Source organism: Paroedura picta, chromosome 18 (assembly GCF_049243985.1).
Source record: "Paroedura picta isolate Pp20150507F chromosome 18, Ppicta_v3.0, whole genome shotgun sequence".
Classification (NCBI taxonomy): domain Eukaryota; kingdom Metazoa; phylum Chordata; class Lepidosauria; order Squamata; family Gekkonidae; genus Paroedura; species Paroedura picta.
The window spans coordinates 8,867,070-8,887,259 of record NC_135386.1 but is presented as its reverse complement, the minus strand read 5'-3'; the positions used below and the strand labels follow the sequence as shown (position 1 = coordinate 8,887,259).

Genomic DNA, 20,190 nt, shown 5'->3' with positions numbered 1-20,190 from the left:
GCCGCCGCCCCGCACCTCCACCCCGGAAGGGGAGGGCGCCCGAAGGAGGAGACGCGGGGAAGGAGGAGACGTCGGGGATTGCGGGCAGCTGGGGAGGGAGGGAGGATCGAGCGCACGGGCGCCAGGCGTCCAAATCTGGTTAGGGGGATTTTGAAATTATGAATATACTATAAATATAAAGAATAAAAAAGCAGCTTGGGTTTGTGGGCAGCGAACAAATACACCCAAGGGTCGCAGGGACCGCGGGACGGATTGAGCGCAGCAAAACTGGGGTTTTCATGAGACCAGCGCATGGGCAGACTCAATGAAAGCAGAGTCCAGGGGCAGCTTTAAGGCCAGCAGAGATTTGTGCTTGCCCTCGGAAGCTCACGCCCGGAATCAATCTTTGCTGGTCTTAACGGTGCCCCTGGACTCTGGTTTTATTGTGCTAGTTTGGTGTAGTGGTTAGGAGTGCGGACTTCTAATCTGGCATGCCGGGTTCGATTCTGCGCTCCCCCACATGCAGCCAGCTGGGTGACCTTGGGCTCGCCACAACACTGATAAAACTGTTCAGACTGGGCAGTGATATCAGGGCTCTCTCAGCCTCACCCACCCCACAGGGTGTCTGTTGTGGGGGGAGGAAAGGGAAGGCGACTGTAAGCCGCTTTGAGCCTCCTTCGGGTAGGGAAAAGTGGCATATAAGAACCAACTCTTCTTCTTCTACTGCAGACAACACGCGACCCTTTTGAATGTGAAGAGTGTAATTGACAATTGTCCTGGCCTTGACTGCAGTTCTATGGAGCTGTTCCCACTGAGCTACAGCCCCTTCCTGCTGAAGAAATAGCCTGAAAGCACATCTTACAGGCAAGATCCGGACTGCAGGGTGGCTGGAGAAAGGTTTTCCAATGACATTCTCAGAGTGCAGCCCTTGGTGCCCTCGAGATCTTCCTGTAACATGTTTAATCATGGTTTGCTTGGCATGTATGTATGAACTGGAATCCAAGGAGCAATATTTTTTTGACTTACCCTCGTATCTGGGCGGCAAAAACACCCAGCCCTGTCGGAGAAGGGGTCTAATTGTGCTAACTTTCATGGCTTACTTCATTAATAGATACAGTAACTACCCCTTCGCAGTAATTTGATATGTAGTGTCTTCCATGCATTCTCTTAGGATTCGATCTGCACAACTTAAGAGTCTGCAAAGCTGAAAAACAGCTCACCCACCGTGTATCGTGGCTCACCACCCCTCTTTCTGCAGGCACCCAACAGAGGAAACATCTTGATCTCCCACTAAGCCTCCTTCATCTTTGCTAGGTCACAAATCGCACAGACCGTCCTGACCGGAGCAAATTTATTTCACCAACCCACATTTGCGATTTTTGGAGGCATCAAAACAATTCTCTGAGTCAGCCAAATGCCAGAGAAACACCCACAAACTGAAAGAGAATCTTTCATGCAACGGCTTTGACGGCAGGGGCATCAGGTTATTCTGATTGTACCGTGAGATGTCTCTTACTGAAACAGGAAAACGTTCTCCCCGGCTTTTTGGCCATGACATTCTGCGCTGTGACACTCGAAACAGCCTTGGGTTCACAGGGCAGCTGATGCACGGCTATATTTGTAACTCTGGCTCATCGCTGGCGCTCTTCTCAGTGAAAGAAGCTACTGTCTAAAGTTACAGCCGTTTGCAGTTACTGAGAAGTGGCATGAAATGGCCTCCATTTGAAAAATCAAGATTTGCTTGGAGAAACAGATGTGGTTTTGCTGTTATTGGGGCATAAGAAGAATTTAATGGCAAGTGTTTATGTGTTTGTGTGTGTGTTGGGCTAGGAGCATTCTCAGTTGCTTACAGATAACTAGAACTGGGTCCTCTAAGCATGCTGTTTTGAAACTGTTTCTCTGTGAACCTGAGTATAATGTGTTAACCTTTTGCCAAAGGTATAAACTCTCAATACAGGTGGCCCAGTGGGATCAGCTAAGCTGCAGATTTACAGGACAAGAACTAAAGGATATTTTGTCAAACGCATTCACATTTTTTTAAGCCAAGTCATTATATTATAATTGTGGTTTTGCAATGTTTTTTGAAAGTTGTTTTGATGTTACAGTCTGCACAATGTTTCATGTAAACCGCCCGGAGCTGCAAAGAAATGGGTGGCATAGAAATCTAAATAAATAAATAAAATAAATAAGCTTGCATTCTGCAAAAACAGTTCATTTCCCCCCTCCCCAAAAATACTGCACACTGTTTATTTCTCCCCCCGCAAAAAATATTGCACCCTTAGGGGTCAGTAGCTCATTTTCCTGGAGGCCCATTTTGAGTAGGGGGGGGGGACAGGTGGGCTGTCACAGCCCACCCCTGCATGAATGAAGCCTGCAAGAGTTATGACTAAAGTTGCTTTTCAAGGGTTCTACTTGATTTAAGGCTGCCAATTGACAAGCAACTATCATGGAGCCAGATTTGGCTAGCAGGGACTAGTTGCTGATCTGTAATCTCAATGAGACATCGGAATGTTGCAATTCATCCAACATATGCAGGAGACCTTCAAAGGAGAGGGCAGATTATGAGGACAACCTGTCTACTGTGCCCTCCCCTTGTCATGTTTCATGCCCGCATGTATTCCACACATGTAGATGTGTCAAGAGTAGGCATTGGTCCCTTTGAGCAGGGGGAGTCAACCTGTGGCCCTCCAGATGTTCATGGACTACAATTCCCATAAGCAAATGCTGGCAGGGGCTCACGGGAATTGTAGTCCATGGACATCTGGAGGGCCACAGGTTGACTACCCTTGCCTTTGAGGATAAAATGTTTTGGATTTTTTGTTGTCTGTACAGTGAAGCTGCCGTCACTCTTAGGCATATGTCCCTTCTGGGATGTGAAACAGGGACAAGATTTATGCATCTTGTAGATTAATTGGCATTTTTGTTGCACAACATACAATCTAAAGCAAGCGTTCTCAACTAGGTCTTCGTGAAATCTTGGGCCTACTTGATGGCCCTTGAAGAGTTTCCCAAATGGGTGGGAAATAATTTTTATATTGTTTAAAAAAATGTTAAACATATACCGGGTGATATGACTATATATGACACTCCCAAAATGGTCAGTGATGAGCCTAGAGGGGTGGGAGGGGGCCCAGGTGGGTGTGTCCACAGCTATGCTCCTTTTGGGGGTTTCTCAAAGCCTGAAGAATGTTTCGGGGGTTTCTCAACAATAAAAAGGCTGAGAAAGCCGCATTATTGTTCCAGCTGAAATACAACTTTTACTGTTTACAACAAATATGGCTATTCTTCTGTCTATATTTCATCCGTGCCTGTAGGTCGTTTTGGCTAAACTGTGCTTCTTTTACTCCTCCTGGAGATCCTGGGAAATATCAGGCCTCTATCCCTCTCAAAAAACCCCCAAATATATCCTTCGCACGGTCATTGAATCTCTGCTAATCCCGATTCTGCAATGGACTCCCAACCCAAACAGAATGAGCAAGGAAGCCCAAGGTTCTATCACTTGGAGCTTTATGACTCCAGCGAGGACTTAGCGACCTTTTTGGAAGAACCCTTCCGAAGACGAGACCTGACTTTGCGTGAGAAGAGGGAGGAGTCCGCTAGGATGGGCAAAGGCGTGGAAGAACTGCCAGGACATGGTGAGGAGAAAGACACAAAGGAAGTGAAACTCGGTGCTAGTTCTGAGAGTACAGCCGTGGGCCCTGGGTCTAGTTCAACGGCAGGTTTGGCAAAGAATAGCCACGTGCATACAGAGCAAACTCCAAGCACAGAGGAGAAACCTGGCAAGGATTCCCAACCCCAACGCCCAGACAACGAAAGGGGCAGCAATGGTAGAAAGCTGGATCTGGCTGAGCAGCCCTTCAAACCGAACCACCAAGATTCATACTGTATCACTTGCTGTGTTCCGGTCAGAGCGGAAGACGATCAGGGGGTTTGTCACGAGGAACACGAGGTCATCCCTCTTCTCTGCATGGTTGGGCTTGCAAAGGTGAGGACGCCAGAAGGCGGGAGGAGGGAGGTTCACTCTTTCGACTGTCACCCTGCAATGCTAAAGCTTATGCCTTTGATAGGGCGAGCTTCAGAAAAACATCTGTACATTGGAAGATCAGATTTCGCACCTGGAGAATTTTTCCAGCCACTTGGAGGAGATTTTTATCACTGTAGAGGTAAGATGAAACAAACGAACCAAGTGTGCTTCCTATTCGTGCATGGTGTTTTTACCTATGAATCTACTGGGCATGGTTTCCTTCAAAGACTCCTGTAGGTCAGCCAGCACTGAGTTGAGACATTCTGGAGATTTGGATGTAGAATCTGGGGAAGCCAGAGGTTGGGAAGGGGCCGGGCTATAAGGCCATGGAGTCTGCCGTTTTCTATAGGGGAGATGATCTCTGTAGTCACGACATCCGCTGTAATATGGGGAAACTACAGGTTCCACCTGGAGGCTGGCAATCCTAGGTTCTGGGAGTGAAAGCCTGGAGTGGATGGGAAGATTGCTCAAAGAAATACAAGCTCCCAAATTCCCTGGGCCAAAGGGATCAGACTGTTAAACCACTTTCAATCTGCCCTATAGACCAGGGGTAGTCAAAATTGCGGCCCTCCAGATGCCCATGGACTACAATTCCCATGAGCCCCTGCCAGCGAAGGCTGGCAGGGGCTCATGGGAATTGTAGTCCATGGACCTCTGGAGGGCCGCGGTTTGACTACCCCTCCTATCGACAATGCCTCCTTTCCCTCCAGGATTGCGGTATTCAACCGGACTCAGACCAGGTTGATAATGAAGGTGATGTTTAAGGTTTACCGTTAGGAGAAGCGTTTTTGCTAATTCTTTAACCCAGCCTTTCTATTGAAAAAGGGCCTGTAAAGTTTCTTGCAGTGGCACGGTTACAAATCACAATATCCCAAACAATTCAAATCAAACCGAATAGATCAGATCGTTAAGACACACAATGTAGGCCATTTCAAGACAGGTTATTTGCCCCCAGGAGTGATGCCAGATCCCCATCCCCAGTGGGACGGGGTCCCCCACTGCCAGGCCCTCACCCCTCCACCACTGATCAGCTGGTCAAAGAGGGGGATTATGCCCCCCCCAAAGAAAAGGGAGGAACACCTGACATTTATTTATAATTCGATATCTAGGACTGCCCCTCTCGGCATCGTCGTCTTGGGCTGGTTTATGACAATTCAGTAAAACAATTCAAGTCAACACAACAGTGAAACCACTGGAAAGTTTCAATCCTTACATAACGAATCTGCTCACTGGAGCTGCAAAGTGAAATAGCCAGGCTGCTTACAATCAGTCCACGATGGGAGTACAGAGGAGGGACTTTACTAGGGGGTTCAGTAGGTTCACTGTCCCCAACCAAATGCCTGGTGGAAGAGCTCCATCTAGCAGGCCCTTTGGAACTTCTAGCAGGCCCTTCTTGGATGCTTTAGGATGCTTTGGGCTGATCCTGCGTTGAGCAGGGGGTTGGACTAGATGACCTGTATGGCCCCTTCCAACTCTATGATTCTATGAACTGTGGCAGTTCCAGCAGAGCCCGCAGCTCTTCTGGGAGCTCATTCAAAGTTGGAGATCTGTAGCAGGAGCAGGAAAATCGCCCCCCTTCACTAGTAGAAATTTGGGACTCAACCAACAGGTTTGTTGTCATAGGTAAGGGCTTCCCACTGATTGACCTTGGCTTTGAGCTCAAATTCTACGGAAGCTCAACCCAAACCCCACACTGCTTTCCAGGAGAATTTTGCAAAGCAGGAGCAGAACTTTGAGAGGCATTATAACGACGTGATGCAGACCCTCGAACAGAGATACGAGGAAAGCATGCAGGCTTTGGGGGAAGAGAAGAAGGAGAAGCTGGAGGCTTTGTACAACCAGCTGGTCAACTGCGGAGAAAACCTGGACACCTGTAAAGAGCTGATGGAAGCCATCGAGGATCTAGGCCAAGGTGTAAATAAACTGGAGGCGTTAAAGGTAAGGAATCAGGTGCGGTGGAAATGGGACTGGAAGAAATTATATCTCTAGCCCTGGGGTAGTCAACCTGTGGTCCTCCAGATGTTCATGGACTACAATTCCCATGAGCCCCTGCCAGCAAACGCTGGCAGGGGCTCATAGGAATGGTAGTCCATGAACATCTGGAGGACCACAGGTTGACTACCCCTGCTCTAGCCCACAAATATTTCCATAAGTAGAAGAAGAAGAAGAAGAAGAAGAAGAGTTGGTTCTTATATGCCGCTTTTCCCTACCCGAAGGAGGCTCAAAGCGGCTTACAGTCGCCTTCCCATTCCTCTCCCCACAACAGACACCCTGTGGGGTGGGTGAGGCTGAGAGAGCCCTGATATTTCTGCTCGGTCAGAACAGTTTTATCAGTGCCGTGGGGAGCCCAAGGTCACCCAGCTGGCTGCATGTGGGGGAGTGCAGAATCGAACCCGGCATGCCAGATTAGAAGTCCGCACTCCTAACCACTACACCATACTGGCTCTCTGCAGAAGTAAATATATAAATAATAAAAACAAAGCCCAGGGTATCTGGTCCTTTATGCTCAACCTCAAAGAGTTGTCATAACAATAAAATAACACACAGATGCTCAAGCACATGAACATATTAGGGTGCCAGGCGCATTGCAGAATGGTACAAGTTTAGCCGGCAACAAATGAAGCACATTTCCTTAACCCCGCTGATCTAAAGGATTAAAAGTATTTGCCGGCATTCACCCGCTGCCACATCTGCTTGTTTTTACATTGAGCAGGCAGGGTGATGCTGTTAGTGGGGAAATAGATTGATTTCCGCCTGCCCTAATGACTCATTTTGCCAGGGAATTCAGGTGAGCGGCCAATGCGAAATCTCCCTGACCACCCAGATTACGGAAACTCCTGCCTTGTGGCTAATGTATCTAGCAGCTCAAAACACTTCAATAGGTGTCTTTCTTAAGAGACCACAACAAGGATTCTCAGTTCCTGTGTGTGATCACCCTAATTATGTTTTGTCATGTATTTTAGGGAGGGAGGCATCATAGCACTAGGAGGGGCAACCTTTTGAGGAAGACGGGAAGGAAGAAAATTGCATTTCACTTAAGAATCTGTGCCATTGTTTGCTAGTTCAAGCAAGTGCTTTATTGTAATTTCCGCTGGTTTAATGCGGGAAGGGGGCTGGGCATTCAAATACCCCCTTTTCCATAGTGTTCTTTAGCAATCTTTCCTCAAATTCCACATTTCACAGCCCAGCTGAGCCATACCATTCCCTGCCAGTCCCTGCTTCTCTATTGGCCAGTCACTATTTCTTAACCTAACAGACCTCCCAGGAATTTTGAGAGGAAGAAACCCAAAAGACAACCATCCTAACCTCCTTAGAAGAATTCGCTAAAAACGTCTTTGAAAGGTTGAAAAATAGAAATTGCGCTGTGGGAACCAACAACCAAAAGCTCCTAAAAGCTCAACAAACTCATCCAATGTGTCTCTGCATAAGTCATTTATCTGGACTTTGGCCCCATCTGCTCAGCTTTTTACCATTGTTGCTGCATTGGGCATGCTTGGACCATCTAGTGATGCCTTGGAGTGTCCCTTGGAGCAGGGGTAATCAACCTGTGGTCCTCCAGATGTTCATGGACTACAATTCCCATGAGCCCCTGCCAGCAAACACTGGCAGGGGCTCATGGGAATTGTAGTCCACGAACATCTGGAGGACCACAGGTTGACTACCCCTGCCTTGGAGGACACACATTCTGAGTCCCTGCTCTGCACCTACCTCCTTTTCTTCAGCAGGTCATTCTACCATGGGGGCTGGTCATTTTGCGCAGCATCTGTTGTGACTGTAGCCACCACAAAATTTCAGCATGTTCCTACCACTAACATTTTTCTTTCTCTATTTTTCTTACAGAATGCAATAGCTATCATTCACAGGTAATTTCCCCTCCTCTTGTGCTGAATAAGATCGGGGCGGTGGAAATATTTAATTTGCTGGCTGTCCCATATCCACCTCTTATATTTAATTATGTGATGGCAGTACTTATTAAAGGTAGACTGATCTGCATCTGTGTTATCTACTATAGACTTGTGTCTAGAACATGATGGGGGAATTAGTGATTCTAGATTTGCTGAGTGAGAGGGGGAACCAGTGAGATTCTTCCACATATGTATATGGGGGGGGGGGGGAGGATCCTAGCTAGAGATCTCAGGCAGAGACAGAGAAATGAACCAAAAAGGATTGAATCTAAAAAACAAAGCAAAAGTCCCTAGCACATATTCAGACTATTTAAACTAAACAAGCATACAAGAAAAAGAAAACAGCTGTGATGGTACGAAAGAGGATTGATCTTTTGGATCAGAAAAATGTAATAGCTACCATCCACAATGTGCAGAAGTCCAACAGAGAGAAGCAGCAAGATGAGCTAGCACCAGAGTTGGGTGTGCGTTCTGCGTCCAGGAACGGCACACTCAAAACTGGGTCCAAAATGTATTCTAAGGGCAGGCTTGGGCGGTTAGCCCCTAAAACAATGAGTTTGAACTAATTACCAGTATGAAATAAAGAAATGGAGAGCAGCAAATAGCTTTAGCAAGTCTGTGTCAAAGAAACCTTGATTCAGTTAAAGGGAAACCTCTGGAGTGAGGTAATTCAGAAAGGGTTTTCCTGGGCAGCTGCAACATTTCATTTGCACCTGAACAGATGTTCGGATGTGGTAGAGCAATTTTGCTAAAATAGATTTAACAATCTGAATGGGGAAATGGCTGGTAGATAACTTAATTAGGGAATAAATTAGGAAAATAATAGTTCCAGGTGTAGAGGTAGCACTGCGGGCTATCTGAAAATGCCTTTATATCATTTTTTTAAGGTGCTCCTGTGCAATAAATTACATTACTCGGCGATAGCTAGAATCCTCTTATTAGTGAGGTTAGCATCTCACTAGAGCAAGAACAACCTGTTGATAGCACATAGAAATGCCTGCACAAGCACTATGGCTCAACCATATTTCGTTCACAGACAAACTCCAGCCTGGTGTGGATGGGAAAATAGACATCGATCACAGCTAGCAGTTTTGGGGATATCATTAAAGCATAGTACATTGCAATCGTTAAAATGCTTTTTTTTTAAGCCATTAGGATTTTTTCTGCCACAATTAGCAAACAGTTTGGGTTCTCTCTTTCTCGTATAGGGAAAAAGATGGAAAGGTAGTATGTTATTTCATTTGATTAAAAAAAAAACTATGGCCAAAGCTCTTAGAGAAAATAGAGTTGCCATCAAATAACCCCCCTCCCTTTTTTTTTTGCACTTACAGATTAGATGATTTCTTGAAAAAGGATGTGGATATAAAACTCTCAACACCGGCAGACTTTGAAGACCGAGTTATAGATTTCTCTGATGTTGGGGAATTAATGGATTCCGTGATAGCGGTGCCAGGTATTCATCTTGTCTGCTCCGGGCTTTGCAGTCAAAATAATAAGGCTAATGGAAGATCATTAAAGGCATACTTGTGGGAAGGGGAGAGATAGGAAGCTGCCTTTCATTGAACAGACAGGTCAACACACAAGCCGCTTTAAAAAAATAGAAAGGGGGACCGCCCCCTTGAAACATAAGGAAAGGGCAAGCCTACAAAACGAGTGAGCACATCATTGGCTGGTGTTTTCACATGTTCTTATTAAAATGTAAGGTCACATTCCTCTTTACCATGGACATCTGCTGCAGCAATTGCTTATGGGATTTCCATTTCTCCAGGTAGGACCTGGAGTTCTTCCAGAATTACAGCTGATCCACCAGAGAGTAGATATCAGTTCCCCTGGAGATAACAGCAGGTTCTGAGGATTTCCCAACCACAATACCGTGGTATTATGTGGCATCATGAAGCCCCCTCAGTGGTACTGTGGCATAGGGAAGTTTCAAAATGGTGGCTGGGTAGAGCCCTCCTACCCTGTTCCTGCCATTTCCATCTCCAGGTGAAGAGGAAATATTTTTTTAAAATTTTTTTATTTGACCCTTATATGGGCAGGCCAATAGGCCAGGAGAGGAGGGGAAGGGGAGAGGCCCAAGCCATTGAAACCTTTCCTGGCTGAGGCTCCTCTCACTTCCTGGAGGGGGCGTGGCCAGCTGATATCACTTCCTGGTACCTTGAAGCCTGAAAAAACATTTCAGCAGTATTGCTACGATCAAAAGGTTGAACAAGGTCAAAGATGCTCTATTGCAGCATGTCCTGGCAGAGGCTCATGGGAACTGTAGTTCATAGACATCTGGAGAGCCACAGATTGGCCACCCCTGCTCTACGGCAATCGAATGTTTACTGAATTCCCTCCCCTACCCAAACACTACTGTCCCAGGCTCCGCTCCCAAATAGTCAGGAATTTTTCGTGCTGGAATCAGCAACCCCAGTTGGTTAAAATATTGTGTCTGTCTTTACTCTGCTTTTACCCTAAGACCTTATCATTCTGAGAAGGCCCTTTGATTTACATTATTATTGCGAGGAAACTGGGGGTGGGGGAACACACTGCTCTACTCTATCCTTGGTTGTATCCTACAGCCCTGATGCCGAGTCCTGCACATTTTCCGATCCTTTTGCATTCAACACGTGGAGCCTATTGACGGATTTCCTTCTTGTTATTCCAGCTGCTTCGCCTCCTTGTGCACCAGTCATGAATTCCCAAGACCCCAGCTCAGCGACTGGTACGTCTGTGAGAGTATGCTGGAGCTTTTTCTCAGACGATATCGTTGAAAGGTACCAGCTGTTTTACCGACGAGTAAGCAATGATATCTCGAAAGATGAGCAAGATGGTAAGCAGACCGAATCCTGGTGGCTTTTAGTGGTAATGGGTGAGGAAAGGACTATACCTGACAGCTAAGAGCAATATGTGTTTGGGGGTGAATTTGGAAATTGCATTGATTTGAGTTTGTTGGAGGCATTGAACTGAGTTCCTTAGCCCACATTAGAAAAGCAAAAACAGTATAATGCCTAGTTATTTAATAACACTGTAAGATGAAGTCAGGCAGTAGAGATACATAAATAAAGGATTGTTTTATTTTAGGAATTATATGAAGAGTTGGATCACCATGCCTTCACTCTGTCTGATTTGTAGCACAGCCAAATCCATGGTTACGTCAATCTCTAAATTAGCACTATTAATAGATGATACAGATCTTTCTACTAGCCTGAAAAACTCCCCAGATTTGCAGAAAATCTGAACTCTAGAAACAGACAAAAAACACACACTATGGAATTGAAATTCTCTAAAACAACAGTGCCTCTGCGGCTGTTGCTAGGCAACCACTACAGCATTGTCAGCATTCAAGCCTTGGTGTCTGTCAGTAAAAGGTAGGGGCAGGGCTCTTTTCGAGGCTACTTTGGCCTGTGAAGGAGGATTCATTGGGGTCGGCCCTGCAGCAATCACCAAGCAACTTGTTACCACCTTGTTTGCGTGACACTCCTCGCAATAGCCAGTGTGATATAGTGGTTACAGTTTCAGATTAGTTTGGGAGACCCAGGTTCAAATCACTGCTCTGCCTATAACAATGTTTTTAAAGCTCATTTAGAGGACTGAAAAGAGGAGTTAAGGGGAAAAAACGTAGTATTGAATATATCCAACCTGAGGCTTTTAAAACAGTCTCTCCCTCTCCCTGACCTCATGATTGGAAGACAGAACAGCCTTTTTGGCACAATGCCCTCCCCCCCGTTTATGTGTGTAATTTTGAAAACCCAACAACAATTTAAAATAATGACCTAACTCTTCCATTTCCCCATTTCAGAGTTTATGCTAAATGTCAAAGAAACCTATGCTACGGTTACTAACCTGGTGCCGAATACACAGTATGAATTTTGGGTAGGAGCACTCAACAGCGCCGGAGCTGGGTTAGCAAGTGAAAGAGCTGTTTATCTGACAGGTAAATGTATCCCGTGAATAATTTTAAGGTTAACCTTTTTAAAAGTATTCACTTTGCAAAATTTACAAAAAAAAAAACCCCAGAACATTCAACATGGAACATTCACAGGATAAGTTTCCAAACTTCAGTAATACAGATGTGAGCTGTTGCATACATTACACCTCAAACTGAAGCAAGGTCCTGTCATGAACCGATTCATGCCCTCCCTGCATCCTGGCCTCACCAGGCACCGTAAAGCTGTAAATCTCCCTTTGGCTACATGCCTCCTCTGCATTCCCAGTGGGACACCACTATCTCTCTTCCTTATTAAGCCACTTATCATGACCTTGCTCAGGCAGCAGAGTCTCAACAGAAATGTAATTATTAGGATCAAAGATCAGGCCATCTGGCCTGGCTAGGAACTCTTACACCCTTGCTGTCCGATGCTCTCCCGCCTAAATTCCTTGTACCCCCTCCCCTATAGCTTCTGCTCTATAATAGTCATCAAATGTCTATTGTACCTTTGTATCTGCCAAGACCTTTGCTCAAGGGGTCTTGGCACACTCCAGCATCTAGTACTGTCTATTTAATAAAACTCTTCTTTGGATCCTGAATGGCTGCCTGGATTCTGAATGTGCTTTATCACGGACTTTACTGACTGGGCTCAGCGTGATTCCCGACAGGTCCTCTCTGTCCTTCCTTCTAGCTCCTCTGCCTCCAATTATCAAAAGTAAGGAGATCCAAAGCTGTGAACATGCTGCTCTGGTAAGCTGGGAATCTGGGAACACGAACCCTGTTGACTCTTACACGGTTGAACTGTCCAAGCTGATAGATGGAGGAGAGGAGGACATGATTACGGAGTGAGTGGCAAGGCCCTGGTCATATTTTTCACTGCACCCCAAATGGTTGAAGGAGTCTGAAGAGCAACCACTGTTCCTTAGGGGATGTCCCTTTCTGCACAAAAGCATTCAAAAATAATTGGAACTATGCAAAACTTTCCATATAACATTTTGTCTCCTGGAGAGTAGATCCAAATTTCACACCCCATTACCCTCTGGCTTCCTAATCCTCCTTCACAGCCATGTTCTTTTCCCCAGGTGATAGATCCAGATCTATCCAGTTTCCCATGGGGATTATAGTCCATGGACATCTGGAGAGCCACAGTTTAGCCATATTTAAGACTGGCCTGAAAGGTCTTCACAATTTTAGAGGGCCCCAGAGGGACTGCCCTTCTTTCCTCGTTCTTTCTCAAGAGTTCTTTCCATTTTCCTCCAGGTCCATTGTAGGGATCCCAAACTGTGAATCTCTAATTCAGCTGGACCCACGGACAAAGTACCTGCTGGCTGTGAAGGCCGTGAACATGGGAGGCGCCAGTGAAACAAGCGAGCCGGTTTCCATCCTTAGCACCGGTAATAATCCTTAACATTTATATCCCACTTTTTCAAAACACTCATAGATTATCGCCAGTAACCCCTTAGCATTGCTATAAGGTTAGCGGTTCTTATAAACCCCATATTATTATTATTATTAGTATTATTATCATCATCATTTTATTTTATTTTATTTTATTTTATTTTATTTTATTTTATTTTATTTTATTTTATTTTATTTTATTTTATTTTATTTTATTTTATTTTATTTTATTTTATTTTATTTTATTTTATTTTATTTTATTATTTTTAATTATTTACTACTACTACTACTACTACTACTACTACTACTACTACTACTACTACTACTTATTTCCCGCCACTCCTGAGACCGGCAAACCGATATTGCTCACTATCGCAAGTGACCGGGAGTTTGATACTTTTGAGCATTTGAATTGATGACTTCTTAGCTCAGACGCTTCTGTCTTTTCATGCTTACTCAGAAGTCAGCCTCCCTGTGTTCCATTGGGCTGACTTTCGGGTAAGCATGCATAATGACGGATGTTCCACCAGGTCTAGCAATGCATGGAGTAAAACTTCCAAGTTTTCCACGAAGGCATTACTGGAGCAGGAACACGCAAGAAAAGCGTCAATACAATAGGAAAAAGTAGGGTAGAATTTTATGTTCTTCCAGAACTGATCAGAAATCCTGCTGAGCCAAGGAAGAGATAAAATGTCATTTATAAGGTTGGCCCAGATGATCAACTCGTCAGGTGGCTGCATATATCCCATGGTAAGATACCGGTGGGCCAGGAGTTATCTGTATTCATCCACACTTGCAGGAAAGCCTCAGGGGAGGGGGTGGCAAGAGACAAGAGACAGCTTGAAAAACTCAGGCCAAATTCACACAGATGGGAGGACAAAGCAGCAACAAAATGGTAGAATGGTAGGATAGACCACAGCTCTGTGGGCGCCGTACATGCAGGGAGACAAACTTCGAAATGCATTTTGAAAAGCACAGGAGATTGACCAGTGAAAAACCCACGTTGAAAAGGTGACGGCCTGGGTGCTTTGAGGGGCATGGACAAGAGGTCAGGGATGGAAGAGCCACAAGGCCACCTGCAGTGTGCACCCAAGGAGGCACCCCCTCCTTGGCAATTCCTGCTCCCCAGTGCAGCTGGCTGTCCAGGGGTGGCAGCTTCGGAATAAACCCCGGCAGAAAACAGCCTTGCCCAGGCATTGTGGAGGCAGGGGAGGGGTGTAAGCTGGCCTCATGTAGAAGGGAGGGCTCAGGAAACAGGCTGAAAGAGGAAGAGGAGGCCAGGTGCAGCTGGAGCTGTGTGGGCAGGCAGGCAGGCAGGAAAAACGGCCTCTTGGAAGCTCAGGGGAGAGGGGGTGGCCCAGCCCTGGAGCCCAGATTCCCTTCTGTCTATGCATGTGTGAAATGAGGCACTGTACAAGGATGGTTCCATTTCCAGGGGTCCGTCAACCAACACCCGTTAAGGATCCCTGTTCTGTTAACAGGCACCTACTTCACTCTGAACGAGGGGACGGCCCACCCCTCGCTCTCCGTCCTGGAAGACGGCTTCACCATCGCCCACCGCAAAACCGACAGTCCGAAAAGCGATTTGTGCTTCCACGAAAACAGTTTCACGAGGTACGGAATCCAGAGCTTTGGATGCTTATTTTCATTTTCATCATCTGTATGTAAGGTACAATTTTGCATCCAGAGGGGGTTTTTTTGGGAGGGGAAGGGGGAGTCAAGAGAGCGAAATGTGTGATGCAAACCAGATGTGCATTTTTGATGCACGTACAGGGCACCCCACCTCTCACAGGCCTGGAGGGAGGATAAATTGGGTGGGGGGGGGGCAGCCCGCCACGGATATTGCCCTGAGCCCTTGGCAGAAGTAATAATCTGCCCCCTTCCTTGAAATAAAGCAGACTCACCTTCTCCGCTGACTAATATTACCGCAGAACGGCACAGTATTAACAGGTTTGGGGTGTTTTTGGAGGGGCTCTCGCTAGGTTTTTACACCACCAGCAGCAATTATCAAGAAAGCAAGCTGCTACCCCCGCCTGCCAGAAGAAATGGGATTTTATTACCGTTTCATCTGTTTCAAGCACCGCAAGCCACGTACCTGCTCTTTCAAATTCGGCAGGCTTCTATGCTTCTAGCACTGAATTCTGTCTCCCACCCCCACCCCCAGCCTGCAGAGTCCTGAACGCAAGAAAATTGGAACTACGTCATTGGGATGCCAGCAGAGCACAGTGCTCTGAATCCCATGGCGGTGGGATTTTTAAAAAATTAGCATAATTACCCCATCTCACTTAATGACTGTCTTCATTTGTCACCTGTCACCGGCTTCTCGAGGAGGTAGACGGGTGTTTCCGTCTCTTCCTCCCCACTCAATTTCCAGAGGTTGCCGCTGCTGCTTTAGCAACATGACTTTAACACATCGTCTGACCCGCCGAGCCATCAGAATGCTCAGGGACCAGGGGCGGGTTATATTGATAGGTTAGAGCAGGGGTAGTCAACCTGTGGTCCTCCAGATGCTCATTGGCTCTTTGCTTTGGGAAAGAACATCGGTCATAGTGCCCACAGGATCGCTGAATTGAACTCGGTGACAAATACGAGAGCAATCGGATGGATGGGATGGTCCCATCTTTGAGAGTCAGAAAAGTAAGTGTAGATTGCTCAGAATTCCCTTGTCCCCAAGGTAGCCTTTCTCAACTTCTTTGCCATTGAGAACCCCCTGAAGCATTCTTCCGGCTTCGAAAAACCCCAGAAGTGGCGTAATCGTGCAGAATACGGTTGGGAAGCAGAGCTATGGACACGCCCACTTGGGGCCCCTCCCCTTCTCACCCCCTCCAGGCCCATCATTGGCCACTTTGGGAGGGGGTGGGTCGACATGATCATATATGGTCATATCACCCGATAAAGAGTTATGCAAGCTAAAGAGAAACCAGAGTATTCACCCGCCCATTTGGAAAAGCCTTTTAAGGCTATCAAGAAACACACGGTTTCACAAAACCCTGGTTGAGAAGGCCAGCCCTAAAGATGCTCCGTCTCAGGAGAGGGTTTGTATTTTGTAAGGAAGGAAATGCATCGTATTACTCTGGGAAGCAGAATAGCCTGCTCGAAAAAGCGGGAGGGGAGTTTCCATGTAGGAGGCAGAGTGCAGAACAAAGCAGGCACGGAAAGACGCTTTCCATCAAAGTCACTGTGATGGGATAAGAACAGGAACACCTTCAATACTTGGGAATCTTGGTTCTCTTTTGTATTTTCCATCAACACCCAGTAATTCTGCTCAAAGTGCCAGAACTTTGGTCATTATTGCTGCAAAGAGCCTCTTTTATGCCAGGGGGACAAGAAATGGAAACTCAGAAAGTATTATTTGCAAAGGGCATGACCTCTCTCTGAAACTCATCTAATCTTTTTCCTTTTGATCTGAGAACCGGTGTGGTGGAGTGCTGAAGAGTGGCAGGCTCTAATCCAGAGAACTCGGTTTGATTCCCCGCTCCTCCACGCGCAGCCAGCTGGGAGACCTTGGGCTAGTCATGGTTCTATTTGAGCTGTTCTCACAGAGCCGTTCTTTCAGGGGGTCTCTCAGCCCCACGTCCCTCACAGGGTGTCTGTGGTGGGGAGAGGAGGGGAAAGCCGGTTTGAGAGCCCTTTGGGTAGTGAAAAAACAGCTCTTCTTCTTTAAAGGACTCAGCTGTTATGGAATAGCACTGGCAAAGTGGTTGCATGACATGTAACCCCCCAAAAAGATGCTGTGTTCACATGGGAAACCTCTTGAAGTCACAAAGTGCCATCAAATCCAGCTTGGTGTCATGGTTAAGAGCAGCGGCTTCTAAACAGGCAACCTGGGTTTGATTCCCCACTCCTCCTCCATAGGCAGCCAGCCGGGTGACCTTGGGCTAGCTACAGTCCTGATAGTGCTGTTCTCCAAGAGCAGTCTCTCTCAGAGCTCTCTCAGCCTCACAGGGCGTCTGTTGTGGGGAGAGAAAGGGAAAGCGATCGGAAGCCGCTTTGAGACTTCTTCGGGTAGGGAAAAACGGGTGATAAAACCCATTTCCTCAAAGCCACCAGGACACTTTTATTTGACTAGAACAGCATGTTTCTGTTTCCTTCGGCCAGGTCTGTTGCCGTTCTTGGGAAGCCAATATCATTCCAGGGGAGACACTACTGGGAGGTGGATGTCGACGACAGTATCGAATACCGCATCGGCGTGGCTTTTGAAAACGTGTCCAGGGACAGCTATTTAGGGACAAGCCACTCATGCTGGTGCATGAGACATACTGTCACTCCTTCCAGGTAAAAACCCTTCCTGATCCTCTTCATGGGATAGCACAGAAATGCAAGTTATGTATGCACAAGGGTTCTGTTGCCAAGAGGAGGACACAAGAGAGGGGAGACATTCAAGGGCAAACCTGGGCCTGCCTTAGGACAGGGGTGGCCAAGCTGTGGCTATCCAGATGTCCACGGACTACAATTCCCATGAATCCCTGACAGCATGCTCCTGGGAATTGTAGTCCATGGACATCTCAGTAGAATCTGCACTCATGTTTTTCCCCACTGTAAGTCTTGCTTTTTCTCACTGTAAGCCTTCTGTTCTCCCATTTTAAACACTTCACCCTTCTGCTTTTGCATTGTCCCAATTTTTGGTCTCCTTCCCGCTTGAGGAGGGGGGGTTGGGTGAAGCTCCAGCTGGTATTAGAGCACAAGGCTGGAGAGTGCTTTATTTCCTGCCTCTTGACTCCCAAGAGCCCGCTGGGGGGAGGGGCAAGTGGAGCATGCTTATTTTTCTTTTCCTGCAGGAGCCGTGGTGGGGGAAGGCAGCAGCCTCGCAGAGAATGAGGAGGGGAAAGTAAATCCAAGAGGCAAATCTCTGCTCATAGAAGTGTGGGCTTTTGGAACAGTCACTTTAAAGCAGATCGCAGAATGAGGGCAAAAATAAGTCTTGTGAAGGAATGGCAACCGGGAACCAGGAAGTCTTTGAACGGATGCCCTGACCAATCAGTGACAGACTGCTTTGCTACATCAGCATTGGAGGCACAGGGCAGGAAGTTAATCTGGCAAAACGCAGAACATCTACACTTAATACTTACCTCCTACTTCCTCCAGGCCCTTTGAGGGGTGGCTGGTCAACATGATCATTATGCTTATATCACCGGGTAAATGTTTAGCAAATCTGAAAAATATCTAAAAGATTAATTAACTGCCACCCATTCCGGAAAGCCTTCCAGGGACATCAAGAAACCTCACTGTTTCACAAAACCCGGGCTGAGAAAGCCTGACATAGATACCTATATGCTGCCCAAGACTGAACATGGCATGTAACTTGGCCTACAGACCAAGCCAAGCCTGCATCCTTGTCAAAGAAATAGAGTAAAGCTGCTAAACTTTTGGGAGAGGTGGGCGTGCCCAGTTGGACAATCAGCCAACTTCAGTCCATGATGGACTTCTAACTCTATTGCTTTTTCTGTTGCACAGACACGTCTATGAATTTTTGAACAATGGCATGACCCCTGATGTCAGGCTGACGGTCCCTCCCAGGAAGATCGGCCTCCTGTTGGACTATGACAGTGGGACACTGTCGTTTTTTAACACAGACATCATGCAACACCTGTACACCTTTCACATCCACTTCCAGGATTTCGTGTGCCCTTGCTTTGCAGTAGAGGAGCCCAGCACACTTAGAATTAGAAACGGCCTGGTCATGCCCATCTCCGAGGTTTCATGATTAGGGCTAGCAGTTCTGCATCGTTCCAGAGGAAATGGAAAGTGGTATTTCATAAAGAGAGATTTCTTCAATGGGCGTCTGCAGTCTGTGTACCCAAATGGGACACACACCTTGCACACTTTTAATGGTGAAGAACGAGTTCCAGTAACGCTGCGTTTTGCTGCCAGGTGACAGGAGGGAAGATTTCTACTGGAGGGCCAGACTAAAGAGATCCGGGAAAAAGCTGCTTTGCTGAAGAGCACTCTCTGGGAATTTGCTACCTCACATTCTGTGTATAGGGCTGTGAATAAACAGAAATCGCAGAAATGACATGTCTCTCCTGGGCCCTCTTCTTGACAGAAATCGCCTTCGTGTCGCAGCTGTCTCTGGGACGTGCCAAGATTTGGGAAGCAACCTCACACAAAACCTGCAGCGTAAACATTTATCCTGAGTCTCATAAACATTTTCAAGAGCAGGGTGGTTGTTTAAAAAAAAAAAAGATTTGTAACCATGCACAGAATAGAGCAGGGGTAGTCAAACTGCGGCCCTCCAGATGCCCATGGACTACAATTCCCATGAGCCCCTGCCAGCGGTCGCTGGCAGGGGCTCATGGGTATTGTAGTTCATGGACATCTGGAGGGCCGCAGTTTGACTACCCCTGGAACAGAGGGTCACGTGATCATATATAAACACATAATTCCCCTATTTCTTTGCATATTTCTACGGACACTAGGAATCTCTCCTTTGGTTACTGTAAACTTCAAAAGATTTTCCATCCAGCTTTGCTCTGTGGATTTGCACCTAAGTACCACCCAAAATCCATAAGGTGAAATCTGCCTCAAGGGATAAGGGAAACGCCAGACAGCTCAAGTAAACGCCCAGGACTGAAACACACGGTGACCACTAGAGGGCACTAGTTAGCATCCCGTAGTAACTATTTGTATGATCCGAGCCAAATCATAATTCAAACGGTCAGGCCTCGGAAAATCCTCATACGGGATTTCTGAGCTTCGGAATACCCCGTCATGCCATTCAAGCACCCAAAAGTCTGTTCTGTGATAGTAAACTCTCACCCCATGCTGTGGTGGAGAGTGGAAAGAGAAGTTCGCCAGAGCATGAAAGCAATACCCGTTCTCTGCTCTTTGCATTCAGGTGCTGCTATTCACAGGTATACTGCCTCTGGACCTGGAGGTTCCATTTTATCACAGCTTTCTGAAAGGGCTGCAGGACTTGTACGGGTGGCTGCTAGCTAATGCAGATAAGTGGCTGTCAACAGACTTTGTGGGAA

The 20,190-nt window shown here is 46.7% G+C and overlaps 1 protein-coding gene across 2 annotated transcripts; it reads left to right on the top strand.

Annotated features, from left to right (window-relative positions):
- Positions 1–5: 5 nt before the first annotated feature.
- FSD2 (fibronectin type III and SPRY domain containing 2) lies at positions 6–19,217 on the top strand. Of its 2 annotated transcripts, XM_077317748.1 has the most exons (13): positions 6–1,773; positions 3,294–3,964; positions 4,047–4,142; positions 5,708–5,941; positions 7,844–7,866; positions 9,240–9,361; positions 10,559–10,723; positions 11,693–11,827; positions 12,513–12,666; positions 13,082–13,215; positions 14,701–14,833; positions 17,318–17,494; positions 18,674–19,216. In XM_077317748.1, the coding sequence occupies exons 2-13, from the start codon at positions 3,428–3,430 to the stop codon at positions 18,921–18,923; spliced, it is 2,160 nt and encodes a 719-aa protein (XP_077173863.1). In that variant the 5' UTR covers positions 6–1,773; positions 3,294–3,427; the 3' UTR covers positions 18,924–19,216. The 2 variants fall into 2 exon arrangements, with proteins under 2 accessions (XP_077173863.1, XP_077173864.1); XM_077317749.1 differs by lacking the exon at positions 5,708–5,941 and having other exon boundaries at positions 18,674–19,217.
- The last annotated feature ends 973 nt before the right edge of the window (positions 19,218–20,190 follow it).